General features: G+C 38.6%; 1 protein-coding gene and 1 pseudogene across 1 annotated transcript in view; one reads left to right on the top strand and one right to left on the bottom strand.

Moving 5' to 3' along the window:
• Positions 1–15,464, bottom strand: part of DHRS3 (dehydrogenase/reductase 3) — a 38,837-nt gene extending 23,373 nt beyond the window's left edge. The window contains exons 1-2 of the mRNA XM_050909315.1: positions 15,431–15,464; positions 3,576–4,064 (exon numbers count right to left, since the gene is read on the bottom strand). Of these exons, the coding sequence (XP_050765272.1) occupies positions 3,576–3,770 (195 nt within the window). The 5' untranslated portion in view covers positions 3,771–4,064; positions 15,431–15,464. The remainder of the gene's footprint in view (positions 1–3,575; positions 4,065–15,430) is intronic.
• On the top strand, positions 13,013–21,649 carry LOC127024922 (arylacetamide deacetylase-like 4; annotated as a pseudogene).
• Positions 21,650–23,613: the final 1,964 nt, after the last annotated feature.

Genomic DNA, 23,613 nt, shown 5'->3' on the forward strand with positions numbered 1-23,613 from the left:
TCTGGGAAACAGCATGAAAGTTAAATTACAATACTTGAGTACTTCCGGAGAAAATTCAATGCTATTCATCCCTCATAATAACACTAACATGTCCCGTATCATCTGTAAACCACTCTTTCTCTGCATACAGCAAATTTACATGCTTTTGGTTTTTTCCAGAAGTGCTACAGGAAGCATTTAAATACACAGTGCCTCCCATGACCAAGTAGTTTTTGAAAACTTCTACCCGAAAGTAAAAATGGAGTATGGATCCTTTGATCTCTTAGTATACACCTGAACAGGGATGATATAATGATTAAAGTCTTTCATTGCCTAAAAATCGCTGGTAGTCTTAATTGAAAAAACCAGAAGATACACACTTCCGAAACTGAAAATACAACCGGCACCACTTTGTCCCGTTATTGGCCATGTCATCAGAGAGGCCAATGAACAACCATGAGAAAAGAAACATCACCTTAGAAGGAAATGTCTCCTAGTCATTTATCTGTCCAAGTCATATTTGAGGCACAATGGCAGAGCAATCGACTTAAAAGAATGGGGGTAGAGACTGGGAATCAGAATGGATTTACATGATCATGCCGAAGAGACTTCCATTCTGTTGGGTTGAGAATTTCAGTCTCCATGCTCATCTATCAAGCAGAAGACACTGTATTTCCATTTGCATAAACTCTTTTTTGATTTATTTCTTGCCATCTTCATAGCTTTAAATGCAAGATCAAATTTTACAGTAAAAAAGTTGCAGATGGGACAATTTGTAACCTTAGTGAGATACAACACTTGTCATCGTACGTGAAACTGCTCAGATACATCTCATTTGTGATTAACAAAACCAGCCTCTGAAAATAGAGTGTAAGATGAAATCCAATCCAGTCTAATTATCAGAGGAAATTTCATATGCTAACAGTCTCAACTAACCTATCTTTCAGAAGATTCTAATTTCAAAAATATGGTTATATATCGCCGCCTACCTCCAAAACTCCGCCACTATGTCTGTGTGCGCAAGCGCTGTGATGACTTTTTCAAGATATACTGCACACCCACTATTAGAATCTGAATCTATACGTTACTGTTTCCATTCACCTCTATGTAACACTGTGCTTGGCCTCAGAATTTCACGCCTTTGGTGGAAGTGTTTTTCTAAACTTGGAATATTGTGACTATGCCACCTGATAATCAGAATCTGTTATAAATTATTAATTATGATCAATAATTCAAGCTTTGCATATAATTGTAGAACAGTTAACTGCATAAGAAGTTAACTGCATAAAAACAGAATAGTTAATTTTCACAAGCCTTATTGAAAGATGACTTGCTAGCCACTTCAAGTCTTTTTCATTTCTTTTTGATTGTCTAAGGCAAAGCATAAAATCGAAGAGTAGTGCCAAACAGACGTCTTGCATTCTACATGGAGACTGCATTAAATTCACAAAGTTAGGGTTGAGCACAGAAGGCAGGAAAGAAATTAAATCTCAGAGCAAAGGGAATGGAAACTACCACATCTAGGTAAAATTGTCATTAAAAATGCTAAGGAAGAAAAGAATAAGCCTACTTTAGTGTTGCAGGGAAAATGTGCCACTACCAAAGGCAGAAAGGCAGTGCCGCTACCAGAGAGGATCAAAACTTGCTGAGTGCCATATTTGACTTACTGGATAGCCATGATATAGCTGAAAGGAGATTCTAATTCAAATTCAGTAAAAGCAAAAACTGAAACACCTTGATGACAGCCATGAAAAAACCCGTAAGGCAAAACCCCCCGAAGTTCTATACAATAACTAGCAACCACACAGCATTTCACAACATCACACGAGACAAACACAAAGGTTCCCAACAACTATTCTCATTTATTCTTCCCTTCTAAGATACATAGAGATTTTATAGATAAGACATACAAATGAACTACAGTCTATATCTGTTTACAGTAATTTCACCCTCAGCTCTATATCTTAAATAGCTCCCTCTCCTTTTGGCCCATGTCACCCGGTTCATTAGGGCCATTGTTCAGCTTCTAGCTCAACTGCAGCTAAGCAGCTCTTGAATTAGCTGTAGAAATGGTGGTACTTTAATACCAGAGCTTAGCATAGCAACCAGCCGGACTAAATAAATAAATAATGAAGCATGGTATTCTAACAGATAATATAAATACACTTTCAGCAAATTGCTTGGGTCCAAAGGTCAGTCAACTTGTTTGCTCTGTCTCTAAGAATTTGTAAATCTCAACACGATGTTTAAACACAAGCATATACAAACATCAAAGTTCAATGCTGACATATTTTACACCTCAAAATTGTATGCCAGAATAGCTCTATACCACACATAGAAAACTGTAATGCATGTGTAAGGAAGTGACAAAACACTATCTCAAACTAAATGCAAATTTTTCTTTAAATATCCTCTCATTCTGCATTTTTCTTCTTTATTCTCTATTTACTCTCATTCATCCTCTCTCACACAGAGAAGTATTTATGCAGCTGCCTAATTTCATGATTCTTCCCTTTCATTACCCATAAAGGGGGAGATGAAACTTTTAAATCTCAAGCCTCGTTTCAGGGTATGTGTGTTTTTTGTATTCCTGATTGATTCACACATATGGAGATACCTGTACTTACGAAAACACAACGTTTCAAGGTAAACCACCAGTTCCTGAGCTAGAGAATGGACACACCAGCTACACTGGCATTTCTAGGCTGTTGTGCAGACAGACCAGTCTCTCAGCCTCTCTCTCTTTCCCTTTTTCCTAAAGGAAATGTGCAAACAGTCTCACAGCTCCTACTCACGTTGTGCTTTTCTTCCTTGCTGGGTTCTCATTCTTCTTACCTTTGAACAGCTCTGGGCTGGCCAAAAGCAAAATACAAGGGAGTTCAGAAAGCACACGAAATGAATTTTGCAAATGGAAAACCATTGGGGTGAAACTGAACTCTTCTCTCCACTTTCCCGAGAGAATGCGTTATTATTAAGACTGAGAGCCAGAGCCCTCCTGCACACACCATTTGCCCCTTTCCGAGTCAAGCCCCTCTCCTCTGGGGTGACACGCGTGGCAGCGGCAGTCTGGCTGTGCCTAAGGAGAGCTAAAGATGTGCTCAGCCTGAAAGGCTGGACCCGGCAGTCAGCTGCCCCCCTCTCTGTTTGTACACAGTCCCAGCAACCAGGACCGCCAGGAAGCAGCCTAGTAAACAGAAAAGCAAGTGAGCACTAGCTTCACGCATGGGAATCACATAGCTCTTCTCTCCCTGCCACAGAAAACGTAGGCTGGAGCGAAAACCTCTCCCTTGTCAGCAAAGGAGAATTCACGAGGGGGCCCTTTTCTCACCGTCACGTTTTCTTAGATGAGATGGGGAGAGACAGGATGCAGGGAAGGAGGAGTGGGCAACTTCTGAAATGTAAGTCAAAGCAATGGCTCAGCACGCCAGGGTCTTGTGAAATTAGTGCCCCTTCTCCCCTCTCACCTTTTCAAAGTGATCCCATCAATCCCACCTAGAGGTGAGGGAAAAGGCTGTTAAGTCTCCGAGTCGGAGGACTCCCCAGTAGAGCAGCAGGTGGGAGCTTCCTCCCCCCCTCCCCTTCATGCCGATGCTCACCTTTCTGGCTCCTCGTTTAGCAAACTCCCTGGCCAGATGGCGGCCGATGCCTCTGCCCCCTCCGGTGATGAGCACATTCTCCCCGGACAGGTCTCGGAGCTTGGGCGGCAGCACCATGCACACGGCAGCTTTCACCACCAAATAAACCATCTGCACGGGGAAAAGCAGCAAAGCGCCCAGCCACTTCCAAATCATCCTCTTGTTCCAGGCAAGTCAGGAAGGCAAAATTCTCTTCCAACCCTTCACAAAACCAAGTTAACAGAGAAAGAAAACCAATACCCTTCATGCACCCCCAGATGGGTAACAAGTCTTCAACCCCCTTCCAAAACTTGGGGGCAAGAGATTCTTGGACTGGAAAAATCCTTCTCTCCCCCTAAAAAAATTGGGGTAGGAGTAAAGTAGTGCAGAAGACCAAGTCACTCCCCTGTTTCTTGATCGGTGTCCTCTGGGATTGTCACATGCAGGTAAAATGGTTTCCTTGCTTTTTAACTGGAAGACAGTTTTTTAAATTAAAAGAGAAAGAGAAAAAAGTAAAATTAAAAGTAACAATACATCCCTCCGCTTCAACGACCGACAAAAAAATCCAGTATCCAAATGGAAGTTTTTTATACTCGGAAAAATAAAATAAAGCAGCCTATGTCTCCAAATTTCAGCCTGCAGTGCCTTCCAGGCAGCTTATTTCTATTCTTAGACTCAGGAAATTGCTTAAATAAGACAGAATTACCAGGACCTTCTTTTTAAGAAAGGCTCTATTCAGGGTAAGGTTGTTGGTTTTAATATCTATAAATATCTGTAGACGTTCTGTCCTGAGCCGGTTGCAAAGGTTGAGCTGATAACCGCCTCTCTCTGCCCCCTCTCCTGTTTTTTTTCACTTGGAGTATCTGTGATCACAGAGCAGGAATTATGCCGTACACTATTTCAGCTCTGGCTCTTACTCATTTCTCCCTATTGCTCTCTCTGCCTATCACAGCCGCGGCGCTGGGGAGTTTTTATACCCCATTAAGCCTGATTGACAGTTAAAGTGTTGGGGAGATTTCACTACTGTTTCTGTGAGTGGCTGGCTTTGCTCTCCCCTCCCCCAGAGCTATCTCGGAGCCACTGCACATAAACTCACACATGCACGCAGGCTGAGGCGTACGCTCGCTTCTGAGCTGCAGCGTGCAAGTCGGGGCTTGCTGCATGCCACGTTGGGCTTGCAGCTGTAACTGAAGTACACTGTAACCGAGCCAGGCAACCCCTGCCTCCTCCCTAACGTACACACACCAGAAAGAAGGTGCTGTGGTCTGACTTGAGCTCAGGAAAAAGCAGTTCCAGGAACAGTCAGGGTTAAGGCTGAGTTCAAGGGAGCCATCTCTGCCTTACCGAGCTCTGGCAGAGAACTGCTTGCCCAAGATAAGCTGGTGTGGACGGGAAAACTTCTTTCAGCCCTAGATTGCCAAGCTGAATCCAGCCTAGGCTGATAATCATCAAAATCTGTTACCATTGGACCAATGTTTTTATGGACAACACGACAACTCACGGATTTTCCAAGCTGGAAGATGCTTGCATTGCTGAAAACTGGTGATTTAGTAGCGGGGCAATAAAAAAGGCAGGCTCTGAATGAAGCAGGGAGACTCACTTTCTCACAACAAAGGGTGTTCTTTTTTCTCTCCTTTTCCAAGACTTTTTTGTCCAGTTATTGAGGGCATAGTTGCAACACAAGAAGGTCTCCATAGCACTTTAAACTATGTTGTAACAGGAGAAAGGGCAAAGTGTATTGCAGCTAGGTCCCTCAGCTTGGTTGTTTGCACTGTTAAGCATTAGGCAGGTAAGTTATGTTTTCACTTGTACCGATTAAGCATTTCTGAGGAGGATCTAACTGCACATTTGAACTGAGAGCTGTTCATGCACAGTTAGTAGTTGTGGCAGCAGTCGGAAATAACCTAATATGCAAAGCTTTGAGGATGTCAAAAGATGCTCAGGGATGTCAAACCCCACACTGCTGTCTTCACAGCTGAGCTGGAAAGAACTTCGTTTTATAGATCATTAAGAATGGGCCAAAATGAAGCCAATCCCACATGTTAATTCAGGAGGTGTGGATCTATATCCACTATCCTGGGAAGCCATCTAGTGGTAAAAACTAGAATTACTGAAAAATGACAAATACGAAAGACATTCTCGAACTTCTTTACATCTATAGTTACTAAAGCACCACTGCAATGGAAGTGTACGAGTCTAAGCATCTATACATAGTTAGCCAAGTTATATTACACAACGAATAGAAGTGAGTTAGGAAGCTGAATCCCTTTGAAAATAAATTCAGTTTTATGCTTTGGAATCAAACATATTTTTGAAAACAGGCGTTGTTCAAAGTGGCCATATGGTAACAGAGTGTTCAGGGGTTATTTCTTTGCAAAAAGAAGAGCAACGGAGTTTCTGGTGCCACCCACATTTAAAACCTATATCACACATAGTTTTTTAAACACAAAATATGAACAATATCTAAACCCTTGAATTTCAGCTCTGCTAAAAGTTCCACAAAAGTTTTCAGAAAAAAAGAAAATAGAATTTAGAGAGAAACTTGCAGAGTTCTTACCTTTAAATGCCAGGTTACCTCATATGAAATAAGCCATATGACTATCACTGCATCATCATACAGTGTCAGGAGAGAGGTTTTTGGAGAGAAGATGAAGCATTCTAACTGGAAACTGGAAGTCTGTACATATTGTCAGAATCAGGTGGTACTCCCTAACTTAGCTACATCTGAAATAACCAGAGCTCAGAGAATTTCCATTGCCGCTTGGCAGCATTTAGCACCTCTGTGTGTTTTTACAGTAATACTTTCAGAAATAGAGCTAGGGGAGGCACCTGGCATTACAATTTTCCTCTCAGTCCAAAAACTCTGAAGGGGAGAGAGAAATTACACAGAGAGCCTAGTGTCTGGTTTAAACAAGAATGACTCAGTGTCTGGACTGGTAACAAATATAACAACTTTCTGGTATGGAAATAAGGAGCAGTGTTGAAAATGAAAGGATACGAAGTTCATCAAAGTAAATTTGATTTTTTTGGTTCCTGAGTTCAGTCTCTTTATGCATAAATCACCACAGACACATTTAAAGTAGAAAAGTCAGCAATATTACACAGTTAACCTGTTCAGATTAAAACCAAAATTAATTATTAATTTTAAACATTTGCAGGTCCTTTGAAGCCTGTGGGAATGGAGTAATCTTGTGAATATTGTTTTCATATATCTGTTTCCAGCTTGAATAATATTCTAAAATGTATTGGAAGTGGGGGGTTTTCATTCATTATTTCAGTTTATTGAACTATGTGGAAAGTTGCTACCAAATTTAGAGTGGGAGTAAAAAGACAGTTCTAGATATTTTAACTTTTCCTAACCTGCTCTTCAAATTTCATGAAAGTATGAACTATTTTACTTCTTTACTACTTTACTTTAGATTTACCTTGAAGCAGTGAAAACCAGTAGTTACTACATTGTATAAATGTACAAAAGCAAGAAGCAAAAGGAGACTTATAGTAAAACTGAAGTTACTGCATCTCGCCTGTAAAAAATGATGAAAAATACATGCAAGTTATTTTAAAATTCACCTAATTCAGCCAAAAAGTCAAATAGCTTTAAATTCTACACATACTATATAGAACACTGAGAACAGCTGAGGTTTGTCCCTTTTAGTTGCAGTTCCACTCTGAAAAGTGGCAAAAAAGTAGTATTCTGGGATTTCATATGATTGTTGTATAGTAACCATTGCGCTCTTTTTTGGCAACAGGTCTTTTTCCAAACTGTCACCTTTACAAAACCAACACGTGCTTTTGTTCAAAAAGTTCATCTCTGTTAGTGAAACCCCCTAAACTATACCTTCATGTCGGTTTGATTATCCAAACTGCTTTCAGTAAATGTCTATAGGTGCAAACAGACACTTAGTACATACCTTTGTGGATGGTAACAAGGACCTGTCACATCACAGCAGTTATTCCTAATTATAAGTTAAAAGTTGTCCCAAAGTGAATCCCTTCCACGTTTCTACTCAGAAGTCCTTAACCAGTGCACTGGAGCATTCAATAAGCAGGCCCGTTAATTTTGTAAAATTGCATCAGGTGCTAATGCTATCACTGAGTTGCCAAATTACTTTTGCATTTTGGATAGTTGCACAGCACTGAACTATTTGTTTCCTATACAGACACTCACAACAAAGTATAAATTGCAAAAAAACCCAACAACTTGGCTTAAGCCATTTTCATGGCACTTTAAACTATGTTTTATTCCAGTTTGCAAGAAGAGCAAGAAGGTAGTCATATAATACATCTCAGTGGTAACTCATTCAGTTTTGGCTTCTGCTTGTCCGTTTAAATTTCTGGGTTTGCACTTCTTAACAGAAGTGTAAAGGAAGACGGCTTTAATACAGTTTTACAAATCTATTCTGCATTAATAGGTTTAAATTTAGATCATCCCTGAATGACCTATTCCTGGGACCATAGCTCAAAAGATGTGGTTATGCTTTCTGAATATTTAACCACAATCGTGCCTAACTGTAATAGATCAGCTTAAAACTAAACCTGTTGTTCATATTTAGGCTCACTAACGTAAAGGTAGGTTAGGAAGGCCTATAGTAACTGAAACCCAGCTTTTGGATTGTAATTAGTGTAGATTACTCATACTCTCAATGAGACTCATAGAAACCTACTTTTTCTTACTTGCCCTGTCTTGAAGGAAAAACCAGCAGTGAAAAAGCAACATTTACCTCCAAAACAAGTTGATACACTCTCTATACACATTACTTGCATAACAAAGGCCCATTTTTCCAGAACAATGTTACATGCTGAATGCTTAGATCTTCATGTTGCACCTATATATATTGGCAGAACTCTAAATTTATTCATAGAACCTTTGCAGCCAAGTTCCTAGCAAACTTGGAAGTCTGTCTGTGCAAATGAAGTTGCTAAACTGCAAGAACTTTTGAAAGGAAAAGGAGCTGGAAATCAAAAGCACGCTCAAGGCATGTCTGAAAACCATTTGGGCTAACAATTCTGTGTTTTCAACTTAAAAAAACCCACCCAAATATATACAGTACATTGGTAAGCAGATGTGAAAAAACTGGGAACACAGAACAGCACTGTTACACAATGGAAAGTCTGTGTTACTAGGGTGTCAAGTAATACCAGTTTTTTACATGAGTGCAGGGTTCTTGACCACGGACAATCTATCACGATCATAGATTAAAACTAAACCTCCTTTAAGAAAGGAAAACCTTTTGCCAAGCTGATCTGGTTTTTGTTACATGAAGTACTGCTGTCAGATTTGGATAAATCGAGAGCTAAATTTTTGTGCTTCTTGATTTCATTCTTCCCTTGAGTTCACATTTTCCATTTGAAATGTGTCCCAGTGGTTCTATGATTTCACACTGTCCTTCTATATGCTATTAAGTATTAAGAGTCTGATACTGTTGCCTTGTAAGTGGAGTTTTGCCATGGACTAAGCTCAAAGGGACCAGGTTTCTGTTTAACTTCCAGCCTTGACAGAAAACAGTCTGTGTCCAGCCTTGTGTGAAAAGCTACATTTGGATGTCTTACTGCTTTCCCAGGGTCTCACAACAAATCAGTATCATGAATAAAGATATAACAAATGTCTTTCTGAGTAATTCTAAATTCTAGATGACATCCCTTTCTAGATTCAATATGTGTAAAAACAATTGTCTTTATAAGCAGAAGTACAGTGTTTTCAAAGTGCATGTAGGTGCTACCTGCAATTCAGACAAAGGGATGCAACATCAAGAATGTGGTATTTCTTTCAATTGCTTAGTCAATTTTAGTACATGTTAGATTTTGTCATTTGTACTAACTGCCCTTCTTTTTTCTCACCTATCTTTAATTAGAAGCCAAATCTGTCTCAATCTGTTAGCCTGCTTCTTATTGGAAGAGAGAACGGTGAAAAAATACCACATGTAAACAGGAATGGAGTGACTACATTTTGTTAAACTGATTGACTCATCTGATGTTCTCTTCAGTACATTTACCTCACTTTTACGCCAGTCAATATTTACCATTCCTTCTGACTAATTGCTCAGTCCTGACAAAACTTCTAAGACACACAAGGAACTAGAGAAGCAGAAGAATTAAGTCCGTAAGGCCCTCAAAATTAGAGAAGCTTATTGTTTCAAGAGTCTGAACTGAAATCCTACTAAACCAACGTGATATGGATTTTGACAAAAGCAAAACAGTAGGCTGTGCCTGTAGTAAGTTTGCACTGAAAGCTTGTTAACTAGCTTAGGAAAAAATCTCTAGATAAAATGTTCCCTGAATGCTTTCTGACAATGTCTTTTTAAAAGAATTCATTACATGCAGCTATAATTTCTTTTCAGAGCTAGTGGTTCACTAGTATATACAGAGGTGAAATAATTCAAGTCCTCTGTCATAAGCTTCTTCAAACTTGACAATTCTAGAAAGGAAGCCAAAAAGAGGAGGAATGGTAGGAAGAGAATGCTGTTGTCAAAGGCAAACTTTTTTGGTTGGAAGGCTAGGGTGGATCAGCTTTAGGTGTATGAATTGATGTGGGGGAATAAGATCACATTATAAATTGATGATGGGAAAATAAGATCTCTGGAGAGATTCTGTTGAGCTAAGAGAAGGCACAAGAGGGATATTGGGTTCTTCATTCAAACAGAACCCACAGCATTCTTGATGATGGTCTGAGCAAGGATAAGGTTTGGATTTTTAATAATTTATCTGGATATTTCTAGAACTTTACCCACTGTTAGCAGAAAGTCAGTTTGCTCATTCTTGGTGAATCACTGCCGTTAGTTTGCTCATTCTTGGTGAATCACTGCCGTTATCCCTACAAATTGGTATCATTAATCTTTTTAAGGGAAGAGCAGTTCTGGAGGAGGACACGGGAGCAAATGATACATGGGGTAAACAACACAGGGCTTCCAAAGGCCAAATGATCCTTTAACTCATTTGTGGGGACTGCTGCCTTTTAAAAAGTTATTTTATCTTTCCTGATATGCACAATGGCACAGGGCAGTGAGGATCAGCTGATTCTTTGGAGGAAGAAAGATCCCTTATAACAGTAGCATGCATAAATCCAGATGTTTCCTAGAAGCTGACCTGTAAAATAATTAACAGATATGCTTTTTCAGAACACTTATCACTGCCCTCCAATTAAACTTTGTCCAACACTATCTGATTAAAAAAAAAATCCTCTAAACCAACCAAACAACCCCAAAGTCCAAGAACCCCTCCTCATAGGACTCCTACCTCCCCTCCAATCTCTCATTAGACGCTTGGTTGCTGGTCTGAAAGTCTTGATATCATGGGAAGAAACACATGTATATTGGGAGCTCGTAGGTGATCTGGCAGAAGGTAATTGGTATTTCGACATCCAGCTTTTATGAGGGGAAATCTCGATATTCCATGATCTCCTCAGATGATAATATCAGTGGGGTGTTTAAATCCACCACAAAGAGAATTAAAAATTAATAAAGAAGAAATGTCTTTGAACTTTCACTTGTCATATTTAAAAGTATGTTTATATGGGGACACTCAGAACTTAAAACCTATTAATTTTAGGATGGATTAGTAAAACTCATTAAACCTCAACCTAGATAGTCCTTCTCAGAATATAAAAGTAGCCTTAATTTTTGCTTTAATTTATGTTGTTTTTTTTTTTTTTTTTTAAATCACTCCAGTTAGTGTACCCCCACAGGTCTGGATTGAGTAAGAAGTTGGGAGGGGCTCAGTTAAGTGTCCTGCACCTCACAGTGATGGAAGAGATTGATTATTCCCCAGCTTAGTCAAATAATTTGACTAAGGCATTGGAAAGATGCCTACTATGATCACAAGTTCCAGGTCTGCTGAGTTAAGCCGAGAGTTCCATGTTATAACTTACATGGATTTCATGGTTTTCTTACCCTTAACACCTATTATTTATTTATTTATTTATTTAAATGTTAAACCACATAATTCGATCAGTTGTACTTGCTGACTTCCACTGAAGTTAACGATTAGACCTATTCTCTTAAGAATCCAGTCTGGTCACTCTTATCATCTGGTACTTTATCTCTTACGATTCATGTTGTTTACTCTCATTTCACACAGCTAGATATTTGTTTACTCTATTGACTAATTCACGTTAAAGTTTCTTGCTCTTTCCGGTAATTCACATTTTGCATAAATGGGATTTTTCTAAGCAGATATATTTCATCTGCTTCTTTTAAGAGTATAAGAGAAGCTAGAAAAGACTCACCTTGTTTTAGTCTAGATCCCACTTTCTGAGGAAATACCACTACAGGTTTGTTAGCCAAATGCAGAATCTTATGGCTCATAAAAAGGAGTATTTCTCTTCTATGACCACGATTACAAGCTTTTATAAGGGTTTTAAAATGGCATATCTGGGAGATTAGGGGGGATAAAGAAATACTTCAGAGTGTTCAGGGGATAAGCACAGGTTGTACTGATTATGTCAAGCTGAGCTGATGTTTTTTCGCTGTTTACTTTTACCCAAACAAGTTTTGTCCAGTCACATGGTGGACAGAAATACATGGAGTTGCACCTGGTCACTCATTCCTTCACTATCATCACCTCTATTGGTACAAGCATTTGGCTAGCCGTATGGTTTAATCACAGCCTAAATTACAACAAAGGATAACGTAGAGTTGTCTTGGCAAAAAATAGCAAACTATGAAGTTGTAAAGACATCAAAATCCTTCTTCAGAATGAATGAGAACAGAGGTTTAGGGCCAAAGTTCTCCGAGTCAAGGGGAAGCTTCCCTCTGATATCACTGGACCATTGGTGAGCCCAGAGACCCTTGCTGCACACTCAGGTAGGGAGCTTCCAAATAACTGATAGCTCTATATAAATCTCTAAAAGCAAAATTCCTTTAGATGTACTTCAGAATGTCTGTTCTAAGTGTTCTGGCCAGCTGTCTGCCTCAGCAATATAGGAGGGAAAAAACAGATCAGCACTAAGGAAAAAGCCTTAGAATCACACTTCAGACCTATTCCAAGAGCAGAACCATTACAGTTCCTGAACATGGAGACTGGAGTTCAGCATTGCCAGTCTTCCATGGGTTCTTAAGTAAAGGTAGTATCTTTCATTACACTAACTAGTATACTTGCAAGAAATCACATATAGCTTTTCAGGCCCATAAAGCAGAACACAATTAAACCAGATAAAAAATAAAGTTCATTTGCAATTTTGGAACACACAAAATAATGACATTTCCTGGATGTGAGTCTTCTATGTATTAACTTTGACCATGCTAAATGAAGTTGCAATCGCTGGATGTTTGTATGCTTCTAGCATCTGGCAGCCGTATCTGTAGGAGGAGGGTGGAGGAATTTTGGTATGCAAATTACTTCTCTGTGAAGTCAGTCTGGAGGATATAAATATTGACAGAATCATGTCAACCAGTTCTCTAACACATTATTCCCACCAAAGAAAAATGGAATCCTTTTATGCTCTGGCTTTCATAGCAGGAATTCTAGTTGCTTTTGTATTACTAGTTTTAATTGCGACTTACCATGACTCCTTCAAGGCAGAGATTCCTCCTGATGTTGACCAGCCACCAAAGCTCTGCTTATATCATTGCATATATACTTTGATGGAAATTCTGGTGAGTTTATCATGCGCTGTGATATTGTGATTTTCAGGAAAGGAAAAACTTGAGCAGAACTATGAAGATACGCATATAAATATTGCAACTATGTGTAATGGGAACCACACAGTAACACAGATTTAAAGATGAAGGCCAAAGTTTGATTTGGTATTCTATTACTGTATATAAAAGCAGCCAGTATGAGGTGAGTTCTTTTAAATACTGATATGCATTCTTATGCCGCAACTGTAATTCGATTGCTTTCTATAATGAAATGATTGGTCCTGTGGATGAAAGGAGGGCTGTGGATATCATTTACATGAATAATAATAACCAAACCTTCTGTATCTCAATGCACTTTGATATATTTAAGGTAATTTCCTAAATTTTGAACTATCTGCAGTAATTTTCTTACCTGTGATTCTGTTCTTATTTCTGCAGTGACTGAATTACTGTGTCTTAGTTAAATGTCATAGAATCATGTAGGTTGGAAGGCACCTCCAGAAGTCATCTAATCTAACCTCCTGGCCAAAGCAGGTTCAGCTAGACCTGTTATCACTTATTATTTAAGTACTTGTAAGCCAGACTCCCTGTGCTGTGTGCTTTGCCATCAGAGAAAGAAACAGCTTTTGCCCAAAAAGCTTTCAAAGAAGGCAACAGGAGTATGTAAGAGCAGCCTAAGCCCTGTCACGTCTGGCACATAACACATCAAAAGAAAGCCTGCAGGAAAACCACAGAGTGGTTTCGTTAATGTTTGTACGGAGCTCATCTCAAGTAAAGGTATTCTCTAATCCCCTAGTTACACATAATGAGCGTAGTAACTAAGGCTCACATCCTGAAAGGTGATTTGGGGCACTATAACCTATTAAAGACTTATGTGGGTTCCTTGAACTTACATTGCAGCATTCACCAAATCCAGTAATTGTCCCTGGTTCTCCAACGGCCTAGGCCCCATGTACCTTTCTGCATTGTCTGGCATGAAAGAAGAGTCTGTTGTCCTTATGTATCTCACACTGCTTTTCAGGTTAAGCTATATGTAAACTTAATATAATAACATGAACATAATATAATAATATGACCGTATGTTAAGTTCTTTATGTTTCTATACTTGGATGAAAAGATTCTTTCAGACGATTCTTTTTACCCACTTTTACAGCTTCTAAGTGGCTGTTACGCAATAGTACATATTCTGTCTTCACTGATAATATGTTCCAGAAATTTCAGCTTCCTTTTTCTGGATAGTTTTAAAGATGCATTTCACCATTTGCTGTGCATTGAATCCATTCAATACCTAATTTTCTTTTGAAAACCTTTAGATATCTGCTGGTACTTTTGGTGAACTTCTAGGTTTATGTCTATACTCACAGAAGTAGTCCTTATGTGAGGACTTCACAAGTTTCTTATAAAGTGCATGATGCTTTGTGCATTGCACATGTGCAATGAACATATCCTGCTCATTCTGATGAATGTCGCTCTTCTTGTGCCAGTGATGTGTCTGTTTGTACTGTATGTTGCAGTAAAGACCTCTTTTTTCTGCAATACAGTACAGTCTTTTCCTCTTTTCTTCCACCTTACTTGTGATGTCTTAGAAAAGCTGCATCAACAGTTAAATGTGTACCTTCTACAGCATAGGTGTCATACATATGATGCTCCTGCTGCATCTATCCACATACTCTGTCATAAAGAAATCAATGACAATCCCAAATGGAAGAGATGAGAGAAAGCCTTCTAGCTCACATCCTAGCTTTTGTTTTAATCTATTCATACAGATCTGCATTTAGACTAACTGTGCATACTGCACTGTGATATAAAGCTTTGATGATAATTATTTTGGCTGGCAAAGCATAACACTTCAAAGTGACTGACAGAAAGACTGTCTAACATAGTCTTAAAGTCCATGAAGCTCAAACTGAGTGGTTTTTGCTAGTTGGTATATGATTTCATAACTATTTTTAAAGTAAAAATCTGGTCCCCATATGATCTTCCACATAAAAAGCCAGTTTGTGCCAGAATTTAGATGTTCCAGCAAGCAGTTTTTCAAAGACCCTATTTCACAAGAAAATGTATGCTGACATGCTGATCTGGGTCCTCTTTTTCTTACACATATACACATTTTAGAAACTGGCTTACATAATATGTTTCACCTACTAACACTGATCACATTTGTCTAGGAATAGTCACACCTTTTATTTTTTTAGTGTATTGTTATTAGTTCTGAAGTCTTTTGTAATTATTGATCAAGAAGTTTTTCAACAGAATACATACCAAATTCCCCATTCTCCTTCATGACAGTGTCTTCCCTGAATTTGAAGATGCCTCTGTGATGTCAGGAGCTCCTAAGATAAGGAAAGGAAAGAGGATATTTAGAATGCTCTGATACCAAGTTTATCATATATACTACTATCTTTCATCTGAAAGCTCTGTAAAAACTCAGGGATGTTAGAAAGTACAGATGAGATTAAATAAACATGGTACGGCAATTCTGCCAACTTTAACCATTCAAAAATCATAACTGACAAAAAGACTGCCTTAAGAGTCATGAGAGTTGTTGAAAATCGCTGTTTGGGGAAGGTTAGATTGACCCTGTGGTTTCTGCCACGATTGCCTTGGGTCTTATATTCATTTTCCCCTTTGCCTTGATACCTAAAAATGTGTGTTTTCAAATGTAAGGCAAGAACTATATCTATCCATTTGTCTCTAGGAACTGGGACTTAAAACACCCCACGCACTGCTGGCAGTTGTAGCACAGTGATATGAAAAAACTCCAGACCATCTCTGGGTTCCCATCTTTGTTTCTAAATGATTTTCTCTCTCTTCCATGGCTCATGGTCTTTCTTTTATTACTCCTCACCCAACTTGTTTATTGCAGCCTGGTCTAGATTACTAGGAAGAAAGAATCTGTGTTGTTTGAGAAAGGCCTTGGTGAGTGTCCCAGTTTTGGCTGGGATAGAGTTAATTTTCTTCTTAGTAGCTGGTACAGTGCTGTGTTTTGGATTTAGTGTGAGAATACTGTTGATAACACGCTGATGTTTCAGTTGTTGCTAAGTAGCGCTTATCCTAAGTCAAGGATTTTTCAGTTTCCCATGCTCTGCCAGCAAGCAGGTGTGCAAGAAGCTGGGAAGGAGCACGGCCAGGACAGCTGACGCGAACTAGCCAAAGGCATACTCCATACCATAGAACGTCATGCCCAGTATATAAATGGGGGGGAGTTGGCAGGGAGGCGCGAATTGCTGCTCGGGCATCGGTCAGCAGGTGGGGAGCCATTGCATTGTGCATCACTTGTCTTTTCTTGGGTGTTATTTCTTTTTTTTTTTAATATTCCTTTTCATTACAATTATTGTTATTGTATTATTATTATTCTTAGTTAGTAGTGTATTTTATTTTACTTTAGTTATTAAACTGTTCTTATCTCAACCCAAGAGTTTTACTTTTTTTTTTTTTTCCCTCCTCCCCACCCCACTGGGAGGGGGGAAGGGCAAGCGGCTGCGTGGTGCTTAGCTGCTGGCTGGGGTTAAACCACGACAGTGAGTAACCGGGTGTTGCAACCCACTTGAACTACGTGACATTTGGCTTCATATGTACATGATAGCTGGGATCATGCACCTAAGAAAGTTCTGCCTCCTTGTCTTACTCTGGCATTCTTTCACAGAAAAATTATTATTTAAGGCCAGTATTTGAATTGTCTCTGAGACAGACAGAGCAGATCTAAATTAAAGGCCAGATACACAAGGTTGGAAAGAACAATTTACAAAAGCATGGCTGGCCATTAGTTTATAAGGCATTTATACAGCAGTGTACATGGAGACTTCTGTTGCTCAGAAGAGAACAACACAATTTGCAAATTGCTTGTGATTATTGTCATCATTCCAGAAGAATGAATTATAATAGTCCTAAGGGCAATTAAGTCACCATTTAATGGGAAGGGAAATGTTGTCCCCAGCAGGAAATGCATCTGTTACGACACGTGTTCAAAATAACGGAGAATTCCAGTGTGATCTTCCCACTATCTGAATTATCAGCAGTTGACCAGCCTTAGACAAGAAAATGTTTTGACACATTTAACAAATCTTCCCTGTGGTCAGAATATTTGTTTTCCCTGATTAGATGTAAGAAACTGACTGCAGAGCCATTTCATGAATACCTTTGAGATCTTGATAAAGGCAACAGTTTCACTGACGGAGATATGATTCAGTACCATTTTCACCAGTTCTTCATTTAGGTCAGCAGCCCTTCATTATTGATTATAGGCACTAATGATTTTCTTGTTTTCACTGAAAGCTTATTCTCACTGACCCTGTGGCATGGAGATGATCCAAGACCAGTAAGTTACCGAATCTTGCACACAAACTGGCATGAGTATTTTTCTCCCAGTATACTAAATGCTGTCATGCTAGGGACACTTTCATTTCACCTAACCTTAAATACTTTAACTGAAGCATCTGAAGTACACAGCCTCCCTTTATAATCAAGGGAGATGAACAGACATCTCCAGAGCATGATTTAACACACCTGAAATTGGAACTGGCCTCAAGAAATACCTCTTTCTCTTCATTGATTAGAAAAGGAGCCTCAGGCCTCATGACTCCTAACATCCATACCTAAGCAAATGCCTGATGCTACTTGTGGTAAATCCAGAACACAGAAATTAGAAGGTACTAATATAATACATTTCATGGAACAAGTATTACAACATTCTTTCAGAAATAATGGTACCTCAAATCATGAAGATGTGTATTTTCACTTTCATAACTGAAATCACAAAGCCACTAGAGTTGTTTGTGGTAATCCTATAAAATAGCAAATAACCAATACAATTATCCTAAATATAGTATAGAAAAAGGTAGCTTGTGGCCTTTATAGAGTAGGAAGACTTGAATTCCCTATACTAACTTCTCATTTTTCCTGTTGTATCTATCTAGGCAAACAACTTAGAAAGTTTGGGTATCTTTGAGGAGCACGTACTTGTGAGGTTGATTATTGATGGACTGCCGGCATGCAGGGATTCAAAGCTCTTCATAAAGGATCTGCATTTTGATGAGGTGCCAGTGAGGATTTACCTCCCAAGAGTACCATCTGCAAGCAAACGGAGAGGAGTCATCTCCTTCCATGAAGGATGCGGGATATTTGGAAGCATCAGTAAGGAACTGAAAGAGAAAATATGATTATTTAGGATTGTTAACCATGTATTTTTAAAAACTCTCCTGAACCTAAGAAGTGACTGAAGTTTAGTTTGAGAGATTGAGAGATAGAATGCTCTTAATGTTTATTTTAAACTCTCTAATCTGCCCTTATTTAGTATCTAAATTATTTTTTATAGGATATAGCACTCTTTACGACGTATCTATTCCTTACAGTAAGTGGTGCTGCTAAAGAAATAAATTCTTTTTTTGCCTGAAAACCTGACAGGATCTCAGCTGTTTTATCCCTTACAACCACTCTAAGCAATTGTGCATAATAATCACAGAATGGCTTGGGTTGGAAGGGATCTTAAAGATCATCTAGTCTAGCCCCTCTGCCATGGGCAGGGACATCTTTCACTAGATCAGGTTGCTCAAAGCCCCATCCAACCTGACTTTGAACACTTCCAATGACGGGGCATCCTGTTCTGGGCAACCTGTTCTATTGTCTCACCACCCTCACAATAAAAAATGTCTTCCTTATATCCAATCTAATTCTACCCTCTCTCAGTTTAAAACCATTGCCCCTTGTCTAATAGAACTAATCATAATAATAATTTCTTATTTTCCTTACAGATCAACAATCTCCCTAAATGTATGAACTTCCCAGTGTGTCCTGATGATCAAAAGTCTAGATTATTTTTACCCTAGAGAAAATTTGGGTAGCTCACTAAATAGGCAAAGGGCCCACACTCGATCATGGCAATACGTCATAAAAACATAAGGGATGATATTGCTTCAAGTATTCTAAGATATTAATTACATTAACAACATCTGTTCTTCAGGAAGTCACGAAAGAATATGCCAGTACACAGCCAGAAAATCTGATTCAGTGGTTGTGTCTGTTGGGTAAGTGAGCTCCACCCAATGTTACTCCCAGAATTAGATAGTTCCGCTGCTTTCCCCCCTACTTCCCCCACGCCCTGAACAATGCCCATTCTGTACTTACATTTCTTTGAATATAAGAAAAGAAACTAAGCTCTAGTGTTGTCTACCCCTATGTTGTTGATATGTGTGAGCCATGTGCCATGAGATGACAGTGAGAAACGCCTGATACAGGTTTATAAAGTTACAGAAGTAATATGTATGCCAGCTATTTTCAGAAGAACAAAGAGATTTGTTTGTTTTACCTTGTTATCACCACAAAAATCATTGCCTGTGTTCAATAATAAGGAATTATAAGCTGTTTTCCCAGTTTCAGGTTTTAATATTTAGGGGGCTTTGGGGATGATTTAAAAAAGTAAATAATAAGTCTAAAATTTAGTATTTTTTTTTAAAACTGCATGGACCACTGCTTCCTTTTAAAGATGTTTTGCTTATGGAAAATAGCTGATGGTATGAAGAAACTTTAGTTCCCAACAAATTCTTCCATGAAAAAATTCATTACTAAAGAATTTATTAAGTTGGGAGGAATTGGTTTTGAGAATGAATTGTATATTCCATATCTCATCTGGGTAAGTCACGATGCGTTTAAAGTGACTCTGAAATAAGATACTGATATCCTTTTATTCCCTGGTTATTAGGATGTTTACTTTATGAATCCATAGAACTAATTTCACAGAATAGTGAAAAACCAGAAAAGCAGATGCAGCATGCCCCAGCAAACAGTGAAGGGTTAAGAGAGAAAGCCTGCACTGTTACCTTTGTAGTATTTATCTTTTCCTTATTAAACTTAATCTTCTCCAGAAAGCCCTAAGACCAGAAAGCCCAGGAATACAGAGAATAAAGAACCACGGCTGTTAAAAATGTAGTCTCAAAGTAGTCTTCTATGTCACTGGAATCAAATTACAACACTTTAACTTGACTGGGTATCTGACTGTTATGCCTGCCTTGCTTTTCATCATATGAAAGTAAGTTCTTAGTTAAGAAATAAACAGAGATTGTTACTTTAACATCAGTCCTCTGTAATTCACTTGTTCCAATTAATAAAATAAATGAAAGAATTGTCTACAGGAAGCTATTTTGTCACCACAGTACATTTACTGTATGGTGTTTTATAATATAATATATTATTAAATTATTCTTTTTATATTAAAATGTAATAATAATATACAGTACCGTACTAATACATAATAATACAATAATCGGTGTCCCCAGTGTAAAAAGCTCAGGAGCCAGAACTTGGTTGGATCTTGTGGGTAAGCAGGATTAACTCATAGCTATACATACATGGAAGGTCAGTCCAAACGAGAGAATTGCAGACTTCCCTGCTGGCATGAACTTTGATCCCAGGCAGGTGCACTCAGATCAGGAATTGAGTAAATGTGTGGCTTTGTGTAATGTGGCTGATTGGACTGCACTACTCAAGCCCTCATGCTCGTAAATTATGCTAGAATAAACCCCAATGATCAATGGTCTCTGTATTTTGACAGAAATGGGAGGGGAAGCTGTTCTGGTTTGCTTCAGCATGCAAAACTTCAAACTAAATAAGTAATACTGGTTTTGGTGAGTTTTTGCAAATGCATGGGATGTATTTAAGATGACACATTCAAGCAATTTACAAATGTACGTATTTGTAATAATAGCTGTCTTGTACAGTTCAGGTATCATTTATCTCCTGAGCATAAGTATCCAGCCCAAACTTTGGACTGTCTCACTGCTACTGTACACTTTTTGAAGACTGCAGAAAACTATGGGGTGGATCCTGATGGGATTATTGTTTGCGGGGATAGTACAGGGGGCACTTTTACTGCTAGTGTTTGCCAAGAACTGGTAAATAGAAGAGATATCCCAAAGATACGTGCCCAGGTACTGATCTATCCATTTCTCCAAGCATTGAACTTTAATCTGTCATCTCAACAGAAAAATGCTTTCATTGCCTTCTTGTGAATGTACAGTCCGTTTTATTCTGAAGTACTTGAATAAGAATTGCTCATTGAAGGAAGCTATTTTGGCAGGTTCTCATGTTCCCGAGAGTATGAATTTGAAATATAGGAAATAGATAAATCCAGATCTTTTCCCGACGATATTTAAACTGGGCTGCAAACCACTGTTACCTACCTCATTTTTACCTCAAGTCCATGAAGAAACAAAAGAACTGTTTGAGACAAGACTTTCCCCACTGTTAGCAGAAGATGCTGTTGTTTGCTGCCTACCTGATACTTGTATAATTACCTGTGAGCATGTTGTACTCAGCGATGATGGATTGTTGTACAAGAAACAGTTAGAGGACAACGTAAAAGTGACCTGGCACCACATGGAAGAAGGCTTCCACTGTGCACTGGGATTTTTTGGTTATGGTATTTTCTCTTTCCCATCATCAAGTAAAATTGAGAACCACACTGTAAACTTTATAAAAGGCTATTAAAATGTTTTCTTGAATACAGTGAACTGGTATGCAGACAGGGTGTATTTCAATTAACTATATACTACCTATTTGTACATTAGAATCTCGGCAAGAAATAATAAGTTAAGATTAGCATGGTCTGCTGAATTCTGATTTTCAATTGCCATTACTTGGGAACATGATGTATTTTTCATCTTTTTTTTTTTAAACCCTTTAATTGGTATGCTTGTTTTGCTGTTCTCTTCCTACATTGTAAGAATTTTTGTTCTCTTCTTACGTCAAAGAATAAAAACTCACCATAGCAAAAAACATTTTAAAGCATGCAATATATGAGTAATCAGCAATGTGCATACGCATATCCACATAATACACACAAAATCAGCATGACAGCACAGATAAAAAGCCCCCCCAATGTCTCTGGAGATTGAAGATACTTTCAGTACTTCTGAGATGAGTAGTAGTCATCACCAGACTACGTGTATATGCAAGCAGTAGCTTTGGATTTGGTTGTAAAATCTGAAGGAGGGAATTGGGTGTACTTACAAATCTGATTTTAAAGGGAAATGGCTGACACAGAAGGGAGGTACAGAAACGTGAGGTGTACGAGATGGCTACCTGTAAGTATCTGAGACTGCCAACACAGATGCAGTGAGGGAGAATCGCACAAACATAACTGAATGTCCTCTAAACTATATTCTATAAAGTTCTCGTATGAGAAGCATTTGGTTGTACTCAGGGAAGACACAGACATAGTGTTTTTTGCCTTTTTGTAATTAGATAAATAATCAACTCGTTTACTTGGAATTCGGGGAGAGTATATAAACAGCATGGAAGCTGCCAAAATAATTTCTGCAAATATCCAAAACATGAAGATAAAAAAAAAAATCTCAGCTCAATTGTTACATTGCTTATTAGGACAGATCCACCTTTGCTAAACACAGATGCCAAGGTAATTGCCATTGCATGTCAAAATAGGTGGCCACACAATGCCTAGGAATTGTAAAATATTTCATCATTGTTATGCAGCCACCTTGCACTTGTAATATCTATGCACACGCAAGTGTGGAAAGAAGTTAGTACGTATCTTCGTTCTCTGCCAGCCAAACTGTGAGTAGGAAGAAAATGGTGGCTTGAATTCTTCGCGTTGTCACCATATTAATTAAATATGGAGACAAGCTAGCAGTTACAAATCTGTGGAGCTACAAGTTGTTACTTGTGAATTCTTGTTCTCCAGTCCCTCTCAGCAAAATGAAATTATGTTTCTTCATGCTCTGTAGACACAACACATATTTTCTTTCATTTTTCCTATTGCAGGTATTAGCAATTTACTCTTCAAGGAGAGAAATTCTTCCAGGAGTAAATAACATGATAAAGTTCCAAATGTTCCACTCTTTGAGGATTACAGGATTTGCCTTGGTTATGCAACCTGATGTGAGACGGGGGATTCATTTTGGTTTCTGATCTCAAGATGAAGGTTGGCTTACCAGCTTACATGTTGGTAGCTGAAGCTAGGCCAGCAGAGTCGGTATCTGCTGTAAAAGCTATGCAAAAAGCCGGATAATATTTGAGCAGTTAATCCATGTCTGTTCAGCCACGGCTGTACTGTTATCTGTACATGAGCAAGCTGGCTTAAAGTTAGTTTGGGTATGACTTCATGAACTTCAGTTAAACCTGTGAGAGTCATTGGGCTTATCTTTATTTAAGATCATTTTTATTCATGTATCGCTCTTCTTTGCATCTTCCACACCAGGCTTGTTCTTTTGATGATTCTTTGCAGGTACAGAGATGGTTGGAAGTGCCAGAACTAAGGATGTCCATACAATTCCACCTTGTATGTTTTAAGTTATGAGATGATCACGTATGGTCACATACTGTTTTACACACATCTATTCAGTGCAGCATGTATTTTACTCCTTGTCAGTTCAGCAATCCAATACTTGTTTTCTTTCCGTTATTCAATCTCTGGACTTACACCTCAGTTATAG

This window comes from Gymnogyps californianus, chromosome 21 (genome assembly GCF_018139145.2).
Source record: "Gymnogyps californianus isolate 813 chromosome 21, ASM1813914v2, whole genome shotgun sequence".
Taxonomy (NCBI): Eukaryota; Metazoa; Chordata; class Aves; order Accipitriformes; family Cathartidae; genus Gymnogyps; species Gymnogyps californianus.